Source organism: Lottia gigantea (assembly GCF_000327385.1).
Source record: "Lottia gigantea unplaced genomic scaffold LOTGIsca_39, whole genome shotgun sequence".
Lineage (NCBI taxonomy): Eukaryota > Metazoa > Mollusca > Gastropoda > Lottiidae > Lottia > Lottia gigantea.
In genome coordinates, this window is record NW_008709333.1 from 1702377 (window position 1) to 1722618 (window position 20242).

Sequence of the window (20242 nt, forward strand, 5' to 3'; positions counted from 1 at the left end):
GCTATCAGAGGCTGGAATAACGGAGAGATGTTTCAGATTGTCGATATCATACCTTTTGAACTTGTTTAGCCAATTCCACTAAATCCATTGGATCAGAAGTTTTATTTGTCATTCTGGAATTTACTAACTGGACTCCCATTGGACGGTTTGTTGACTCTACCAGAGCAACTGAAATAATGAAGATGATAATTATGTGTGTTAAATAAGCTTATAGATTATTAGTTATTAGGTATTGGGAGCCGACACCAGGCCAACTCTCGGAAGCACTGGCAGAGTCAGAGTGACTGAAAAATTGTTGGAGTCAAGTTCAAAACCAGCAGCAAGCTAATCCTCAGAAGCATCGAAATTTACTTAAGAATTTTACTCATAAACTGAGTACGAATTATATAGTTGATAATCTATAATCAATTAGAAATCTGAGTACGATATGACGTGTCCTATTTGACAACTGTCCGTTTTGACAGTGTATAAAAGTTACATAAACTTCTAATTCAAGATAATTTGGTTTATTTGAACAAGGTGATGAGTTGCAAAGTAATTTTAAAGGGCAAAAAGTATTGGATCGGCCCAGTTTTACAACTGTCAATTGAAAATTACCTTCTGTCAAACTTGGATCTCCGCTCGGACGTTCCATTCTGTCACTGTATCCAAATACAAAATACTTGACCGGAAGCAGGTGCCTGTTTATATATCTTACATGACGTCATAGGGAGTAATTTATCTATGAATTTCTGCCTTAGAACTTTTGGTTTATTTTTGTTTTATACTCCGAAAGTATAAGAAAATCACTTTTGACATTTGAAATTTGATGTAAGAGCTTACCAAAAAACTATCAACAGTTGAGAAATTTATGATTGGTCAATGCCAACAATACTTTCTCCCCTTGTTAGAGTTACGTCCCCTGAATTATTTTGTTATTATTTTATGAAATAATCAGTTTTTGTCAAATTTCTTAAAATGGGGCGTCAATATTTCTGTGAATTTTGTGAAAAATCTTTCGCAGACAACCCATCAAGCAGAAAGAATCATTTGAATGGGACAACACACAAAGCCAATCGTGAAAATTACTATAAAATGTTTCTTGGTAAGTGAAGAAATGGTGTCTGTGAAATGCCAACCAACTTGAGTTTTCATAATTTCTCTCATTAGATTCCCAATTTTTTTTTATCAAAGCACTGGTAATAGCATCCGAATCTTGATCTCTGGAGGGAGGTGTCAATCTAATAACCCCGTATTGTCTTGCACAAAATGAGTCAAGGCCTAGGCCCAGCATATTGATGATCATAATTACAGTGGTTGTAAGTGACTAGTGGTAACAGTCTAGTCTATTCTAAAATTCAAGAGAAATAGGTTGAAATATTTATTTGTTAAATATTTAATAAATCATTTACATTTATATTGACAGATCCAGAAACTAGACTTCAGAATGAAAGAATGAAAAGACCCTGTAAAAACTACTTGAAAGGTAAACACATTCTAGCCTCTTTTTTCAACTTTGGTTGATATGAAAGAAATGAGAATATAATTCTCACAAGAATCAAATGCCCAAATAAAGAAGGTAGAACTCTATTTCAAAATCTAGGAATATATTGTTTCTATAGTTATCTAGGAAAATGCTGTTGCTAAAGTGATATTTTTTCTGATTTTCAGGAATATGCCAGTTTGGAGATAGTTGTCGATTTGGTCACATGACAGAAGAAGGTTTTCGAGCTCTGGAAGCCCAAGGTTAGATATTCCCACATAGGCTGAAGTCTTTTATTGTAAAAAAATCTGTTTTTTTGATCATGTTAGTCTAATAGATACTAAATTATGTGTTCATTGGAATTGCACCATTCATAATAAATTATACTTATACTTAATATCATCTAACTTACTAAGAATCTAAGACTAGCTGTCAGTCAAAATAAAGTCACTGCTGATTGGATGAAAAAGTGGGGTAGGTTCTAATTGGGTATATTAATATTTTTGATTTAAATTACGTCAATATGTATTTTTTCATCATATTTTTTTGCAGTTATGGAAAGAAGAAGGTTGAAAATGGAGGCTGAACAACAACCGAAAATGGTGGAAGAAAAGAAATCAGAAGAATCGGCAAATGAGATAGATTTAACTTTACCAACCTATCCCCTCCCCCCAATTTTACTAAATATCCCGAATCTACCCCCCTCAGTTTTACCCCCACCCCCAGATGTATTTAAACAACTGAAACCTGAAGAATGGGGCTGATCTTTGTTTATGTCAGTGGTTACCTTAATGTAACATTGCCGTCTGAGATGAATTGAAAATTTAGCAACAACTGGCAAATATTTCCCAAGATTACATGGAAATGACGAAACCACTGAGCGTAAAAAATTATACTTTGTTTTCCTTGCCAATAAAGTGATCTTTGAGTGCAATAATTGAGCCCACATCAACTGACTTGACAAGAGACTAGTACTATAAATTATCCTCTTTGTTTTTGTCAATGATGTTAGATGTGATTTGTGAGAGCAATAATTGAGTTAGCATCAACTGCACATTAAGCTTGGTTTAATACTCTGTATGATCCAGCTAATGAAGTCTTGTGTCAGTGGTTACCATAATTTGACGTTGCTATCCGAGGGGAGTTGAAAATGTATAATCCAGCTAAATAAAGTAGTATTGTGACTAAATTTAGACAATTATTTTCTTCTTACTAAAGTTACATCAAAAATGAATTTCATTACTTTGCATTATATGGCACTCTTATAATCCATTTTGCAAAAGGGGAATTTTGTTTCTGTTCCCAGCTCTGACCCTAAAACTTTTATTATGCAGATGGTCATGGTCATATCATGTGCTATGAGAGAAAATAAACCAGGACAGTTGCATTACCCCACTCTTTCCAGACAGATACCAAGTCATTGAAGCGCTAAATAAAAAAACACGACCTGTTCATTATATAGTTTTTAATCATTCCAAAATTTAAATTGTAAATTGATTATTTGATAATGTTCTATATACAAGTTTTTACAATTCAGCATTAACAAAACAAACGATAACAAATAACATAATAAACAGCAAAATAATCCACTGATATGAACGATAAGCATGCTGAAATTTTTGATTGAACTGAAAATATAGGGAAATGCTCGAAATAGCTTGAAGCTTGATTTTGAATATCCAAGCTTAAAGCTCATAATAATCAGCCGACAAAACACATTTTAGCTAAGACTTGCACACTGCACATAGTGCAATTAGAGGCACATAGTCTCATCTTTATAACTGGGGTTTCTCCAGCTCAACCCTACCAGTTCCAATGAAGTGATATTCAGAGGTATAATGGAATTTATGTTATTCCATTTGAACATCATGTTGGAGGAATAAGGTAAGGGCAGATTTGTTGGGCTAGGGTTGCTCTTGAGTTCAGCCCCAGCATATTAAGATTGTTCCTTCAGACTTTCATCCCGGTTTCCTTTTTCATTTCATTTAATAAAAACTTGAAATACATGCATTGTCTCTTTTATCTCATGCTACAATGTCCCTAGTCAAATAACAGAATCTCTGTGTAATTCACTCTTGCAGTAGATAACTAGATAAATAAAAAAAATGCAAGATCTCCAATATTTCCGACACAAGTCCTAAGAAACGGCTTTTACAAAACCAAGTAACAAGATAAGACTATAAATAATAAATCATAAATAAAGGTAATTAATAACATGTCTGCTGCCAGAAACATCTCTAGTTTATATTTTTCTAAATCTTTCACCCTAGAGAATGTTAAATTAAGATGTTTCTTACAGCTAACCCAAGATAAATTGTGGTACAAAATATAAGATATGTATTATATAGAACTAGTGGTGGAGCCAGGTTTACGTCCGAGGGGGGGGCGAAATATCTGAGATTGCCAGAATTTCTAACTTAGGGGCTGGCTCTGCCAGTGTAAAGAACATAATCATCATGTATTGATCAATATGGAAACTGGTCGTCTCAAATAAGAAAAAAGGAAGGGGGGCTTTTCCTTATTCTTTCCCCAGATCACAATGTACAGGACCAGTTCCCTTTCCTGAAGCATGCCCTATGCTATCAATTCAAAAACCTTTTGATGCATGGAGACCCCTAAACTGCATCATGCCTAAAGCTAAATACAAAGTTTTGCTATAGCCTAGACGAGCCTAATGTATAACTACGAAAGATATAAAATAGCGAAACAGAAATTAAATCAAAGATAAATAAAACATGAGCAAATTCTATGAGCAACTACTGATTAAGCATCTTTCTTTATATTGAGCTATAAGTTTCAACAAGAATTGAAATAAAATGAAATGGTGTTTCACATCCTACTTTTCTGCTTATAATTGGATAGACAATGTCATGCAGTGTGCCATGAGGGAAATTTAGGCACAAAAGTGGCAATTGCCTACTCTTTTTCAATTTCCAACTGTCAAGAGATCTTTAATGTGCATAGCTTGAAACACACTGGACCTCGGTTTATCATCCCATCGAAGGACTAGACACTTTTTGCATGCAGCCCTTCCGACCTGCATCATTGACAATGGGAAATTGGATTAAAAATTCCAAGTACTGTTTTGACCAAGTAAGAAAAGTAGAAGATAAAATTCCAGTTTGGAGCATACACAAAAATGTGAATATGAATGCAATAGATAGACTTAATAAATAAACTAAATTTTAAAAAATTATCTAAGTATATGAAATGAAAGTCTGCGTAATATAAAAAAATAAACTTTTGAAATGGAAGCCTTAATGTTAATGAAATAATTCAGCAAGTGTTTTGCGTATATGAAATTGTAAAATGCTGTATAGTGAATTAACATTCTGTGACCCTGAACATCTCTTATAAAGAGAGGTCCGTAATTTACAAATACCACCAAGACAAGTAAAAAATAACGATATGATTCCCTATAAATTAACACACATTAGTTGGATTTGTTCCCATAGAATACTGCTAATTGAGTGTGACAAATGCTGGTGACAATTAAAATTTTGAAATGGAACATAGTCTGAGCTCAAAGAGAGCAAATAACTGTTAGCATTATCATTGATAGAAACAATTTCTCTCATTAGTGATATAGTTATCACAAGAGTTTAATATATTTGGCCAACGTAACATTTTTCCCGAAATTGCGAAAGTTTACAAAAAACATTAACTCAAACATTTAGACGTATTATCAACTCTTAAAAATTTATCGAAAGTTAGGAATTTCGTATTTTTATCATTTATTCCCAATGTTTTGCATTTGTTTTATTTTTTTTAAACCACAAAACTCCTTAAATTATTTACTTAAATATTAGAACTGGACTATTTCAGTCTGTGTTTCTTACTGAAGTTTGACAAGTAGAGATCTTCAGACAACTGAACTATTTCAGTCTGTGTTTCTTACTGAAGTTTGACAAGTAGAGATCTTCAGACAACTGACCTATTTCAGTCTGTATCTCTACTGAAGTTTGACAAGTAGAGATCTTCAGACAACTGACCTATTTCAGCCTGTGTCCTTATTTCAATTTCGCTCTACAATTGATATAGTGAGCACTATTTGAATAATGTTAATTATTTGATCAGATGTGAAGATTAGGGTAAATACAAGAGTCTTTCTATTAAAATGTCTAGTTTATATTTTCTAAGGTTTGCACTCTGCCCGTCTTTAATACTTGTTTCTTCTTATCTTGTCCTTTCTCAAGCATCAGCTACAAACGGAAAAAAAATAACATTTTAAATACTTTATAGCCTGCTTGGTGAATCACAGGGAGGCGTTTCTGATAAATGATCCCTAACCAATATATTTTTATGAGAGACAGCTCACCAAAGTATAATATGGCACCAATGAAGACAAAATTAAAGAAGGCTGCAATAAGAGGTAAATTAATACTATAAGACTGACAATAACTAATGAACTCTTATCTAATCAAGCCAAATGTTGCATAAAAACCAAGAAGTGTGATGTATGACGAAAACTTTTGAACAACTCTGATTGCTAAATGCCGTTGCTATGAAACCATACGTCAAAAAAATTAACTAAGATCGCTAACTGTATATAACATGTACGATGGTGGTGACCCAAAATAGAGATTTTATCGTTCCCATTATCTGCTCCTTAGGTTAGAAAAAGATAAGATCAAAGGCCTTATTCTCAAAAACTAAACTAAGAGAAAATCCAGATTTAAAAAAATTACAGTAATCTGATTGGATAATAATACAAAATTTAAAATCAATTTCAGACGATAGCAACACTAAATCATCTTAAGTAAAGTTTTCGAGGATAAGGTCCACGGACTTTTAGTAGTAAAATATGTGAAATAAACTTACTATCCTCTATTCGTGGAAGACGTTCACTAACACTACTACCTGCTGATCGTGTACGATAACTACTGACACTAGATCGACCAATAGGAGACTGGTTGTGACTTTCTAAAAAGGAATCTAGGTCATCATCATCATCTGATTCTTCTTCACTTGAAAAAAAAACAAATTTAATTTTCACTATTTTACTCTAGATTTCTAAATGTCTTTATTGTACACCATTTAAAATGTTTATGGGGCATTCATTTAATTAACCCTTTTATAACAAATTCAATATGACGTTTTTGATAAAAAATTTTGCATATTGCTCCCTTCAATGTACACATGATTTGTGAGCCTGATATTTATCTTTTTGAAAAATTGGAAACAGACATAAATATTGTTTGGTCATTTCCAGACAGGTGAAATAAAGTCAAAAAGATTGATATGGTACCTATCTAACAACAAGCTATCATTATCACTGTCTATTTCCTCTTCTAGAGCAGCCTGTAAATCAGCGATACGTTTAAACGCTAATTTTAAATCAGACTGGTTCTGTATCTGACCGGATTCTAGTTCTTCTATTTGGGACATCTGCAATAATAGAATAAATTATATTGGCAGAAGATAAAAAAGCAGGTTGCTTAGGACGATAAATAGGCCTGGTCCCAAAAAAAACCTTTTTTTTTTTAATAATTATCTGAGATATTACTCAAATTTGAAGCAGCTAATACAGGCGCGTAACTGATTGTATCAAAGAAAGTACACAATGTTTCTGGCATTATCACATTAATCTTCAAATTTTACTTTTTCTTAATGCGAGTGCCATTATAAAATTGAGTAAAAACTAAGCTAGGTATGAGAAATGTCTGGGCTTGTGCCTGAAAAATTGAGTAAAGAAATAGATAAGTATCCCATATTAAAAACCAAATATAACACAATTCTTACCATTTCCTTCCTGCCTTGTGTGGCCTCCATTTCTTTTTTCTGACTGTCAACTAACTCCTCGCGTAATTCACGCAGCTGTTTATTGATACGTTTATTCCCCTCCTCGGCTTGATGTTTAGACGTCTGCAACTCTTCTTTCTCCGTCTGCATTCTCTCTATCTGTTCTTTTAATCGGGTGATTTGAGTCTGAAAAATATCAACATTAAAATGGTTTAATTTTACTCATTACTCAAATATGAAGGCTAACAAAAAAAAGTCTGGACTAAGACGACAAAATATATTTGTTGCTGATTTGTCGTCGATTGTTTTTTGTGTTTGACCCTACTCATGACGAAACAAGACATCATAAAGTGTCATCATCCAATCAGATTCATTCTCACTTCCATGATCGTCATGATCGAGCACCTGCCGCATTACTGTGGTAAGAATGAGCTGTTTGAAAACTTGAATTTTTTCTACTATTAAGAATTCTACAGATAGAACTTTGAACAATCTGACATTCCCATTATTTTCCTTAAACTTACCTCAAGTCTTTGTTTAGCTGTAGCCTCGAGATCAAGTTTACTTTCTAGTTCCCGTATTTTACCCTCCAGTCTAGTTACAGAATGTTTATCTACTGTACTAGATTCAAACGCTGTCACCTTCGTAGATAGATCATTAACCTACAAAATAATATCATCATGTTTTACATGTTGAAACATGATAACACCCTAGGTCAGTACTTTAACAGAGATTAGACCTAGCTTTGTTCAAGTTTGACTGTAGTTTTAATCAAACATAGTCAAGATATAAAGCATCAAAATCAATACTAACATTAATAAATATCAAAATCAATATGTAAATGTATGTTAATATTGAGATGATAATGAAAGATATGAGGCACGTAGATAACATGGGCGCCGAATTCACATACAATGGAGCCTTGTTTATCTGAAAAATTCTCTTTCCTGATGAAATCATGCCTTGCTCAGTGTAGAGTATATTTTTTGTAGAAACTATGAACAATGAAGATGGAAGTCAGTAATATATTGTGAATATAAAGAGATGGGTGTGTCTACAGATAGAAACTATGTTTATTGAGATAATGTGAACAGACCATATTGGATACTGACAATACGTCCACATAGAGAGATGTGAGGATATCAAATGATAACTTACAGTTTGTTTCAGGTTTTCCTTCTCACTAGAGAGTTCCTCTAATTGTTGTAGTTGATCTGAGATAGTGATATGATCCACAGATTGCTACAATATAATCACAATCAAACTTAATAACACATTTTAAAAATTGGCTCTTCAATTTACAAGTCATGATTTAGAAAATCAAGAGATACAGTAAGGAGGGGGTTTTGGAGAACTCATTGTTAATGGTATGTGGAGATATTACACTCATATATATCACTTCCCAGGTAGGGACAGAGTTATTTTACTATATTATAATCTATTATACCAAAAGACAATGATGACCTTTGCAATGACTAAGCTATTATGAATCTCACCTGTTGTACAGAAGCTTTGTATTTTTTCATAATTTCAGCCATGTCTTCTTCATTTTCTTCAAGTTTATTCTGAAGGTCGGCTTTTTCTCGTAGTATCGTCATGTTACGATTCTCAGACTGAAAACAAATCATCAGATTATTTAACTAGGTGGGAATGGGAGAAGGGCAGAAAATAGGAGCGAGGCAGCTGTTTTTTGTCTGTTTATGGATTATATATATTTAGTTTATATTTGGACTATCTTTCTATGATCAAACCCCCATAAAGTCCCTCTCTTTTTGTTGCTGAAGGTTCGAGTGTTATTAACAATTTTGCAAAGTACAATCCCACACTAACGACAAATTTTTATCTTTAGAGACTTTGAGCAGGGCCTAGATTTTTGATGGAATATTTAAAAACCAACAAATCCTGTAAAAAAAAGCCATTACCTCTTGTTTGGCACGAGATAAGTCTTCAATCTGTTGTAATAAATCTTGTATCTCCAATTCCATTCTCTTCTTTCCTTTTATAGCAGCTGCTGATGAAAACTCAGAATCATCCAACTAAAAATTAAAATAAAGATAAAATTATGATAAAATGATTTAACAATAAAATTTATGAAATTTTACACCCTTTGTGTTTTTTTTTTTGAAGAAAGCGAGAAATCCTGATTCATAAACTGTAGCCTCTATTGTACTCACAAAATAATTTTCATATATATGTTGGAAAGTCAAGGGCAATAACTTTAAATTGTTCATCGAAATTTCATAAAATTTGAACTTGTTTGAGACCTTATCAATATACATACAGCAACTGAGAAGATATGTATTGGACGTGTAAAAAAGTAACAAATGAATCTGTTTGGTATAATATAAATAAATAAAAATGCCTACCTTATTTCTAAGTTGTTGTAATTGTGATTTGGCTGTTTCTGACGTCTTCTGTTTCTGTAATGTTGTACTGGCATCATGTAGCAGAGCTTTCGTCTTACGGAGATGTCTTTTCAATCTTCGTTCATTGTCTGAAAGATATATATACATATCTCAAAATCTACATAATTAGTGTACCTGTCCAGTCAGTTCACTTGTCCAAACAGTTCTGGGCAATACAAAGGTTTAGATTGTTCTTTCTACCTTTGAAATCAGTGGACATTTTTTATTCTAAAAATATTGTTGATTGATAACGCTAAATCTAAAATCAATCTTACAGATTACCCAATTCATGTCGAGAAATTTTGGTTAAAGTGGGCAGACACGAATTATCACCCACACAAATAAAGTTCTATAATATAATACACAAAATTTGTTCTCAATGAAACAAAAATGCATATTTTTTATCTGCACCACTTTTATGTTAATCTGTTTTACCTCCAAAACATATGCATCTAGCAAACAATTCACAAAATTGGTCTAAAAAGAAATGACTCTAAAATCTGACCTACCTATATCCCTAGTAGGTTCTCGCGATCCCATTTCATGTAGCTGTCGTTCTAGTAACGCCTTTTCTTCCTGGACTCGTTTCTTCTCTTCATATTCCTCTTCTATCTGCTGCTCCATAGATTTTAACTGGATAATAAAAATATATCAATACTTTTAAATCATAGAAATGGTCCAGTTTGAGCTAATGAAGATAGACAATACCATACAGTGTGTTAAGAGGGAAATTTGTGGAATAGACACATTAATCTTCTCTTTTTCGATTTCAAATTGTCCATCGATCCTTAACGTGCACAGTCTGTAACACACAGGGCCTCTGTTTATTGTACTATCTCAACCAACCTTTGTATGTACTTTATTTATCTATTTTTTGATAAAAGTCACCAGTTAGTCAAACTTCAAAGCATTACCTATCAAAAAGTTCTAGGTTTCAAAAACACCCAAGTTTTGGAATAAAAGTTGTCTCTTAGCTATTGCTCCAAATACACAGCTATTGTTGAGTTAGTGAAGATGGCACTATCAGTGTTTAAAATTTGGTCCAATCAAATTATATCAAAATAAATCCTAACCTTTTTCTGTGTTCTATATCTCATTTCTTCTAATTCTTCTTCCTTCTCTTCCAATTCTTTATTATTCTGTTGTTTTAATTTCTCTATCGCCATGTCCAGACGTAATTTGGCCTGAAAAAAATAATTTAGAATTATCTGAATGAGAAGAGAAATAGCATTTTTACTAAAAATATCACCACTTCAACACTTCAACACTTCAACACTTCAAACAAAAATGTAAAAGATACAAGACAACAAGTGTATCATGTAAAAATAAATTAATTCAAAAAAACATAAAAAAATCAAGATATCATACACCTACTGGCAGCTGTCAGAAATGATGAAACAGTCTTTAGTGACTAAAATACAAATTTATTATTTTAAAGATCTTCATAATGTATTTGAAGCAGTTTAAAAAAAATGCTGTTAACTAAAACTAAATTTATATAAATTACAAGAGACCTACTTGTTCAAGATGTTGTATTTGACCAGCTTGATCGTCCAGTTCTTCTTCTTGTTCTTTAACTTTTCTCTCTAATTCATGTTTTAATCTTTTTAACGAGACCAACTGAAAAATATAAAACAAATTTTTTTCTGAAGTTTTAAACCTATATTTCTCATAAATCTTACCAACAAATTCAACAGTTCTCATTGTAAGATTTTCTGATTTTCTAAGATAGCCCCCTCCACAAGACCCTTTTGAATTCTCTTGTGATTTGACCCAGGCTAATATTCCCCTTCCCTCCCACCTTTGTTGTAACTCACCTCATGGTCGTCTTTGGAATGTGAGGAACCAACGATATCTTTTAATTCTTTCTCAAGACGTTCTGCTTTATCCATTTGACTCTCAAAATCCATCTTTACTTTCTATAATATATAAATATTCAAAATAAATTAATATTCCATAATTCAACAAAATTTCAAAATTGTTATCCTACATTTTAATCATGTTAGTGAGTGGAGTATTTTTTTCAAGTCGAGAGAAATTTCAAAAACTAGCTGTCCTCATGCGATATCTTACAGCTGCTTATTATCATTACTTGACAAATCATTTACAGCATGGCTTCACAAGTTATCAAAGAAACATTATTGTCAAATGGCTTGGCCCTGGATGAGATTAATAGTATATAAGATCCTCTAAACAGTTATCCCTTTTGAAAAAGGTTTCTATTTTTACATATTTTAGATGTTAATAAATCACAATATTTACTAATTCTAAATTCTAAGAGCCAATCGTAACCTACCATGATATTCTGTTCCAAGGCGTATTTTTCAGACATCAAACTATCTCGTTCCTTCTGTAATTTTTCACGTAAAACTTTTTCTTCTTTCACGTCTTCATGGGCCATATGAACCTCGGAATCAAACCTATAATTTCAAACTTACAGCAATGAAATAACTTTTAATATGATCATTTGATCTAGACAGCAATGAAGGAACTTTTAATATGATCATTTGATCTAGACAGCAATGAAGGAACTTTTAATATGATCATTTGATCTAGACCACCTTCCACAACAGTGCTTAAATGTGTTTTAAATTCTTGTTTTACGTTTTTTTTTAGTACCTTACATTCCTAACATGCAGAATTGTCAAGGGTGGCAAACAGCACCAGCAAAAATTTGAAACTGGGGTGGGGGAAGCAAAGCCGAGCCAGACTCATTTCTGGATCTCTCAATCATTTTTCAAGTCATTCTTGACAAGGGGCTGTACAAATTGAAAAATCCCATGGTACTAACTCAACCTATGCCAAAACACTGAACTTCAAATTAAGAAGAAACTAAAGCTTATATATAAACAAGGGCAATAACTCATAAAATTCTTTACCTTCTTTGTTTTCTCTCCAGTTCATTATTCCGTGTTATCTTTTCTTCAAGATGTAATTTAGTGTCCTGCATTTCTTCGTTCAGTCTCTGAGCTTTCTTCCTGGAGACTTGAACCAACCGGCGCTGTTCCTCCGCTTCCTCTACAGTATCATGCAGCTACAAAACACAGGAATTCATTTTCAAATCTTTTAGAACATTTTGAAGTTTTGCAGACACGTCATAAAAGATTGGCATTAACATGTTTAGTTTGATGTCTATCAAATAATTCTTAAAGAAACGTGATATCTCATTTTATACCTGAGAATTTCAATGTTCAGAATATTTTGAAATTGTGCAGACGTATAATTATGTATGAACTAAAGGATGGTATTAAAATGTTGAGTTTTATGTCTATCATATTTTGTTTTTGTTGAAAGATATGTGATAGATTATATCATTTCTTACATTACTTTAGATTCAATGTTACTTCATAAAAAATCAAAAACACACGAAATTCAAAATAACTGATATTATAGAAGATGTTTTTAATGAGATGCAAACATGTCTAGTTTTATGTCTCTCATATATTTTTTGTTGTTGAAAGAAATGTTATCCAATTTCACTTCTTACATTAAATTTAGATTTCAATTTATCAAAAAAAAATTACACACTTTGTCATGGAATAAGAAATATGGTTGAGAATATTTTTGATAAAATGCAGACAAACCATAAAGTATAAACTAAATATTCTACATCTGTTACAACTGAAACTAATGAAATGTGATGTCAAATTTTATATATTACTGTTAGTTTGGATTTCATCTTCAAAAAATAATCAGGATTGCATAAAATTTTTGCAACATTTTTTCTTTTCCTTTTTAACAGAATAAATTCACATCTTACCCGTTTTTCGAGAAGTTTTCGCGACTGTAGCTCGGTCTCCATCTCCTCCTCATGTTGTTGTTGGAGACGTTTTTTAGTGAATTCTAATTCTTTAATGAGTCTTTCATAACGATCTTTATACAGAGAATCTCCACCACCTTTTAAAAATCAAAATAACAAAATAAATTTATTTATAACACAAGATAATAAATTCTCAAAAACCCAGCAAAAAATCATTAAGCCTTTCTAGAGGGTGTAAAGAGTTCCCTGGCCAAGTAAAAAATACAATATGTCATTTTAAAATTACACTGGGATTTAGTGACAGAACAAAAGATGAATTCAGTTGATAAACTGGTCTAATGATCTCCAAATACACCTTTTGTTTGCATCAGATGTTATGAGAACCAAGTAAAAAGCCAAACTAAAGGGTGTAAAGGATAAACAGAAAAAAGCCTACTGAGGTAAAATTTACAAAACACACAGAATCCCAGATGATTTGAGCTTGTATAAATTACAAAATGTCACTAAACGACATCAAACTTCTAAAGAAATTTAAATCAAAAGAGATTTAAGTCATAACTTTTCAGAATTCATCCAGATGTTTATTTTAATGATGTTTATTTTTAGAGTAAAACTGTCAAATTTTAATTAACAACCTCCCCCAGTTAGAAAGTTTAAATCTGGAGAAAGTTAATGCCAGCTTTTTTACATCATTCTGTCAAAATTAAGATAATATCAACTTTATATTTAGTGCCCGTCAAAATTTATAAATTCTGTTTCACATTAGATGACTTGAAATGGAGTTTTGCATCTTTCTTTTCTACTCATGTTGAAGATGATCAATGGAATGAAGGTTTAAAATTTGACACACCTGATTTAGCAAATGAACTATTCTAAAGAGTGTATGTAACTACAGGAAAAGCACATGTCAGAGAGTCCATTTAGGTATAATGGGTGTCAAATAACTAGAACTAGTCTTTAACTCAATTAATTTTAAATATTAGGGTAGCTCAACTACAGAACAAACCCCAAAAATTCAAGGATGTGGATGATATAAAAAATAAATTCTTAATTGGTAAAAAAATTACCATCCAGTTCATCCTCCATTTCTACACTGGACGCCTGCCACAATCTAGATTCCATAACCTCCATCTGTAACTTCTCATTCTGTCGTTTTAAATTTCCTAATTTAGCCTGAAAAATTCACAAAAAAATAATGTTTCGTGTAAATTATTCTATTTACATTCTAAAAGATCCAATTAATGTCAATATCATTATTTTAACTTATTATTACAAAGATTATTTTTTATATAATTTATTAAGATTGTTAGTTATCCATTATCAATTCTCAAATTGAAATAGTCACATAGCTTTGATCAATTTCAAACTTATAACAAAGATTCAATAATACTTCAATTCAACATTATAACAAGCTTTACTCCCATAAAATTAAAACTAAGAATTTTTTAACTCTATTTGGAACAGATCCTTGAAATATTCACCAGACAGTTAGAACTTTAATGCAAAATAACTGACAGATACTTAACAAATAGCAAGGTTATAACAACAATATTTAATTCAAACTACAAAAAGAAAAGGGGTAAAGAAAAACTGTTCTACCTGAATATCTTTATTTTCTTTCTCTAACCTCATTCTTTCAGCTTGTTCAGCTTCCAGTAATTCTGTGGCTTGATTGGAAGTTGAGTTTTCTTCTACAAGATCAGCTGATAGCTCTGTTAACTGGAATCAGACATAAAAATAAACATTACTAGTTTCTCCAACTAATATTACATCTGAAGACCGAACGCTTGATAGAGACTGTTTTTTATTCAGTTTCAAAAAACATTTGTCTTGTCATCTATCTGTAAAGCCAGATGCAGAAGACGGATAAGAAATTTGTTAACTGGAATAAAAGGGGAATTTTGAACCTTAATTGCTTTTCTAACAATACTATTATAGGGATAGTGACCCTATCACTTGATAAAAACAGCTCTTCTTTCAGTCTAAGAAGTATGCTAAAAATATTTTGTCTAGTTATCTGTAAAGCTAGGTTACAAGGATAACAACTCAGGTTCAAAAGTATCCTTTCTACCAGCTGGTCCTTGGCCAAACTTCTTGACATTGATCTTTCTCGTATTATCTGTACCCATTTACAGCTGGGTCGACTGGAATTATGAGTGAAGATGACTTATTCAAGGTCATCAGACTTTTACGTGGCAATTGAAAAAAGAACCCACAACACCATTTGTTCTATGTAACCAAGCAAATGATGTCATGTAAAGAACCAACGCTCTAACCAACTGTTTTATCAAATCTCACAAGTAATAAATATTCTGTATTAAAAGAAACAAACTTACCCTATTTTCAAATTTATCACAATGAAGTTTATATTCATTTCTCTCTCTTTCTATCTTTTCTAATTTAGTCTTCAATTGTTCTATTTCAAGCTGAAAATAAAACAAAACATGAGAGGTTAATTTTATTTAAAATGACAAATATAGAAGTTGCAGAAGTGAGATTTAATTCAGACAGATTGTGAACCACATAGCATCAAAATTTATATTTCTAACTGTCCAGAGATGTTTAATATGCACCATGTTTTATTGTCCCATACAATCACTAGATGATATTTTGGTGTCAGTACCACAGACATACATCAATGACAGGGGAAACCTAAAATCTTGAAAGAACACCAGCTTTTGTCTACTCTTTTTCTATTTTTCGACTGTCCAGAGATGTTTAATCTCAACTGTAGTTTATTGTCCCATACAAACAACTGAATAATTCCCCACAGTTTATACAGATGCTGTTTTGCTATCAGTCCCTTCGACCTGAATCACAAACAAGGGGAAATTGAGTTGAAAAATCCAAAGTTATCTTCCTGAACTATTGTATTACCAACATACCTCTTTATCAAGTAGCTCCTCCTCTGTTTTATGGACGTTTAAAACAGGTTTAATACGAGTATATAGTTTCCACCATTCCCAGTCTCGAATCTTTAAATATTTCTTTACGTTTCTCTGAATACAACTGACAGCGAGATGTTGAACCTGAAACAGATTTTAAAATTGTCTGAAACCCTCATGTATCTAAAATAAGATCTAAAATAACATGTCTCCAATCCATGTGAGATGTTCAACAGTACCTTCAGAACATACTAGTTCCTCAAGTTGGGCATTAGAGACTTAACTTGGTTTGTGTATCTATGACACTGATAGCATCAATTTGCACCATTCTAATTTTCAAATCTAACATAGCTTGAGTAATAGTAATGACGTATATGTTTCAGCATATCTGGAACCAAAGACATTCGTTGAAAAATTGGAATTGTGAAAATTAGAGCTATAAATGTACCTGATGCTCATACAAATATCAGAAAACATATACAATCTGATTAAACACTCAGGGATTAATATCTAAAATAAACTATCTGCTTACCCGTAATTTCTCAAGTTTTTGTCTGGCTAGGTAACCTCGACAGAAAGCTTGGAATGCTGTTATATTTCCAGTTATCTTCTCATCTCTCGATACTTCTAACTGAGCTAACGCACCAGGACGAAAAAATACCTGCAATGATAAAATTAATAAACATATAAATATAAAGACACACTGAACTATTTTAAACTGGTTTCTTAGAAAAATAAATGGCTCTTTGAATACATGATGTGATCATTTTCTAAAAATAAACAAACACTAAAAATCTGGTGCAAAATAGAGACAGTATATATCATTGTTAAAAATATCAAAGATTCTGTAAAAAATCGTGAACACTTTACAATCAATCCTGCACAAAATTCAGCGTCTCAAAAAGGTTCTGTATAAGTGCTCACACGAGAACAATTTTTATCTTTTCAGGATATCACAAGAGCTAACAATGTTTTAAAATATTCATGACTTATTAAACAAAGATCATCCAAAATCAAACTCTTTCATATCACAAGAATCCATATTTGTTAAACTGGTACTTTCCTAGAAAATCCAAAACTAAAATGGGTCAAAACTAAAAGCATTCCATCTCATTACCTACTAACACAATTCTCACAGTAGATTAGACTTTATTTTTAAACATCACAATAGTCTAAATAAAACATAAACAACTGAAAATATTCTTCAATCAGTTACTCACTCCTGTCCAATGAGCTCATTATCTACTAACAAAGTTTTCACACAATTTTTACTGAATATCAGGTACCTCAATAGAGCATATACAACATAATCCCAAAATATTCTACATTCAGTTATTCACTCCTGTCCAGTGAGCTCAATTGCAACTAACACAAGGCATCACAACAGTCTATATTCTAACAAAACTTTCATGAACAAAATGAAAGTAATAAAGATCCAGTCTGGTGTTAGTTTCGTGTCAGAGACCACAAATAAACTGAATGTTACTAAACAATATAATTTATAGAAACTTTCTTAATACTGGGGAAAATCCTTCCTCTTCTGGTGTACAAACTGAAGTTTCAAAGACATGTAATAAAGAACTGGTTTTAATTGACCACATAAAACATACCTGACTCAAGTTCTTCTCTTAATAAAATAACAAAGATATTTCTTAAAAACTTGGAAATTCTACCTTTTATTTACAACTGAGTGGAATAATGTAAACTATGTTTTATAGATTTGGTCTGGTTTTGGTTTAAAGACACTTATACATGGAATCATTTAAAAGTTCTAATCCTGCTAATCTACTGGCACTTTCATGAGAAATTTTACCTTTCATTCATAAGTAAGGTAGTCAAAGAAACAGCTGAGTGGAATAATGTAAACCATGTTCTATAGATTCAGTCTGGTTTTGTCTCAAGACAAGACCAATGAAACCATCCACAAATTCTAATCCTGCTAATCTACTGGCACTTTCATGGGGAATTCTACCTTTAAAGAAGCAGCATTCGTAAACTAAAGTAATAACTTAGAAACAACTGAGTGGACTAATGTAAACCATATTTTATAGATTCTGTCTGGTTTTAGTTAGTTTATGGTTCTGAATTAAAGAAGTTCGCTTTTTAGAAATGAAATGAAATGAAGTTTTACGTCCTACTTCTCTGCATCATGTGGGCTAATGAAGACGGGCAACAGTGGCTATCTTCAAAAGACATTTATATCATTTACTTAAACATAGAGTTATAAAGATCTTTCAAAGTTTGAAGATAAAAAATTACCTCATAACATGATACATATCGTATGGTATCCCTTGTATCACAATACGTATCATATCGTATCGTATCCCTTTTATTGCGATACGTATCATATTGTGTTGTAGTCCTTGTATCACAATATGTATCGTGTGTCGTAGTGTTTGTATTGTGATACCTTTTGTATCGTAACATGATTGACACTAACTAGCACTAGATTGAAGACGTTCTAGTCCTAACCTAAACAATGTCTCTACTTAAAGACTCACTCTGGACTGACAGTCAGTCATATACATATACAATGATATAAATATGATAATATTCAAACTATGCCTAGTTATTGATTTGAGAGGAATATATCTGTATATTTTATATCTATTATCATAGTTATCAGACTAGAAACATAGCAACATTTTAATAATATATTATACAACAATGTATCACAATGTTTTAATAGAAACAGAATTTCTAATATTATTTCAGCTATACATAAAGTCAAATGTATCTCTATCAACTTACTTGTAATTCTGATATTCACATATCATAGTAACTTATATCAGCTGAGAAAACTTCAACACAATGAAAATAAATAAATTGCCAAATATTGCAAAACTAAGTTTAAACAGAATTCCAGAACATAATTTTCACACAATTTAACCAAAGCAGAAAATTGTAACAAAATAAAAAAAACATTAAACTATGACTCAATGTGAAATTAATTCAGAAAACTCGCGATCAATATTTTTACCTGAGTCAATATTTCAAGTGGCAAAATTTCAAAATATTTCAAGAATTAAACCAACCATAAAAGTGCATAAAATACAAAAATAATTGGAAATTTGAACTTTAACTCGGTTATAAATGATGTCTTCAGATACCATATTAATCTCCATTACATACAATAAATCACTTTTTTATGTCAAGTTTCTAATTTGGGGGTGGGGAGGAACTCGGAGTGGGGGGGTCCTCAGTATTGTGACCAACAAATACTGAAAGCAACTGGATTCTAAAAAGACAGTCACTAACTAGCAGCATCCTGACAATCTGATGAAGAGCATCACTGATTGAAAAATTGTAGTTGTCAACATGTGACTGGACTTCCAATGACCACTGGCAGCATCTTAGAAAATGAAATCCCTGCCTTAATTCAGTCTAATTGAGGCACTGTCACAAAAAAATTAGTTCTTGTCAGATGGTATACATGACAGTTATCTATAAGTGTATCTAATAATGGTATGTAATGTAGTAAAACTAGGTATCTGATAGATAAAAATCACCTTTATCAACAATTCATCTTCTTCTATAATCTAAATATATACCCAAAATTAATTTTATATCAATCAGAAAAATTGAACCATGAAATGAATAAACAGGAATACCTTATATTTGACGTTTCTATGGCGATATCTAACGCATCGCATTTTAGCAAAGTTAAATTACTTCCCAATAAATCTCAAAAAACGGTTCAAAATAATAATAATATCAAACTATAAAATATTTTTGATTGATATAAACAGATAGCAGTGTTAAACATTCCAGAGCTAAAATTATACATAGAATTACCACACAGAAATAGAACCTCTCAATCCCAACAGATCAGTAAAATCTTGTTAAAACTTGTTAAAAAAACTACAAATCTCTTGATAATACCTTCAAAATCATATTAATAACAATAGGATTGATCAAATCACTGTTTTTATTCATTAATTATATTATATAAACAGCTTAGAGATTACATCATGTTCATCAATACTTC

The 20242-nt window shown here is 31.8% G+C and overlaps 2 protein-coding genes across 2 annotated transcripts in view; one reads left to right on the top strand and one right to left on the bottom strand.

The window, feature by feature from the left end:
* The window catches only part of LOTGIDRAFT_217428 (hypothetical protein), a 2879-nt gene extending 2232 nt beyond the window's left edge, over positions 1 to 647 (bottom strand). The window contains exons 1-2 of the mRNA XM_009059482.1: positions 598 to 647; positions 53 to 168 (exon numbers count right to left, since the gene is read on the bottom strand). Of these exons, the coding sequence (XP_009057730.1) occupies positions 53 to 168; positions 598 to 634 (153 nt within the window). The 5' untranslated portion in view covers positions 635 to 647. The remainder of the gene's footprint in view (positions 1 to 52; positions 169 to 597) is intronic.
* Positions 648 to 957: 310 nt separating this feature from the next.
* On the top strand, positions 958 to 1730 carry LOTGIDRAFT_122096 (hypothetical protein; the record flags this gene model as incomplete). The annotated part of the gene is made up of 3 exons (XM_009059483.1): positions 958 to 1084; positions 1406 to 1465; positions 1651 to 1730. 3 exons carry the CDS (start codon positions 958 to 960, stop codon positions 1728 to 1730), a joined length of 267 nt encoding a protein of 88 aa, XP_009057731.1.
* Between the last annotated feature and the right edge of the window lie 18512 nt (positions 1731 to 20242).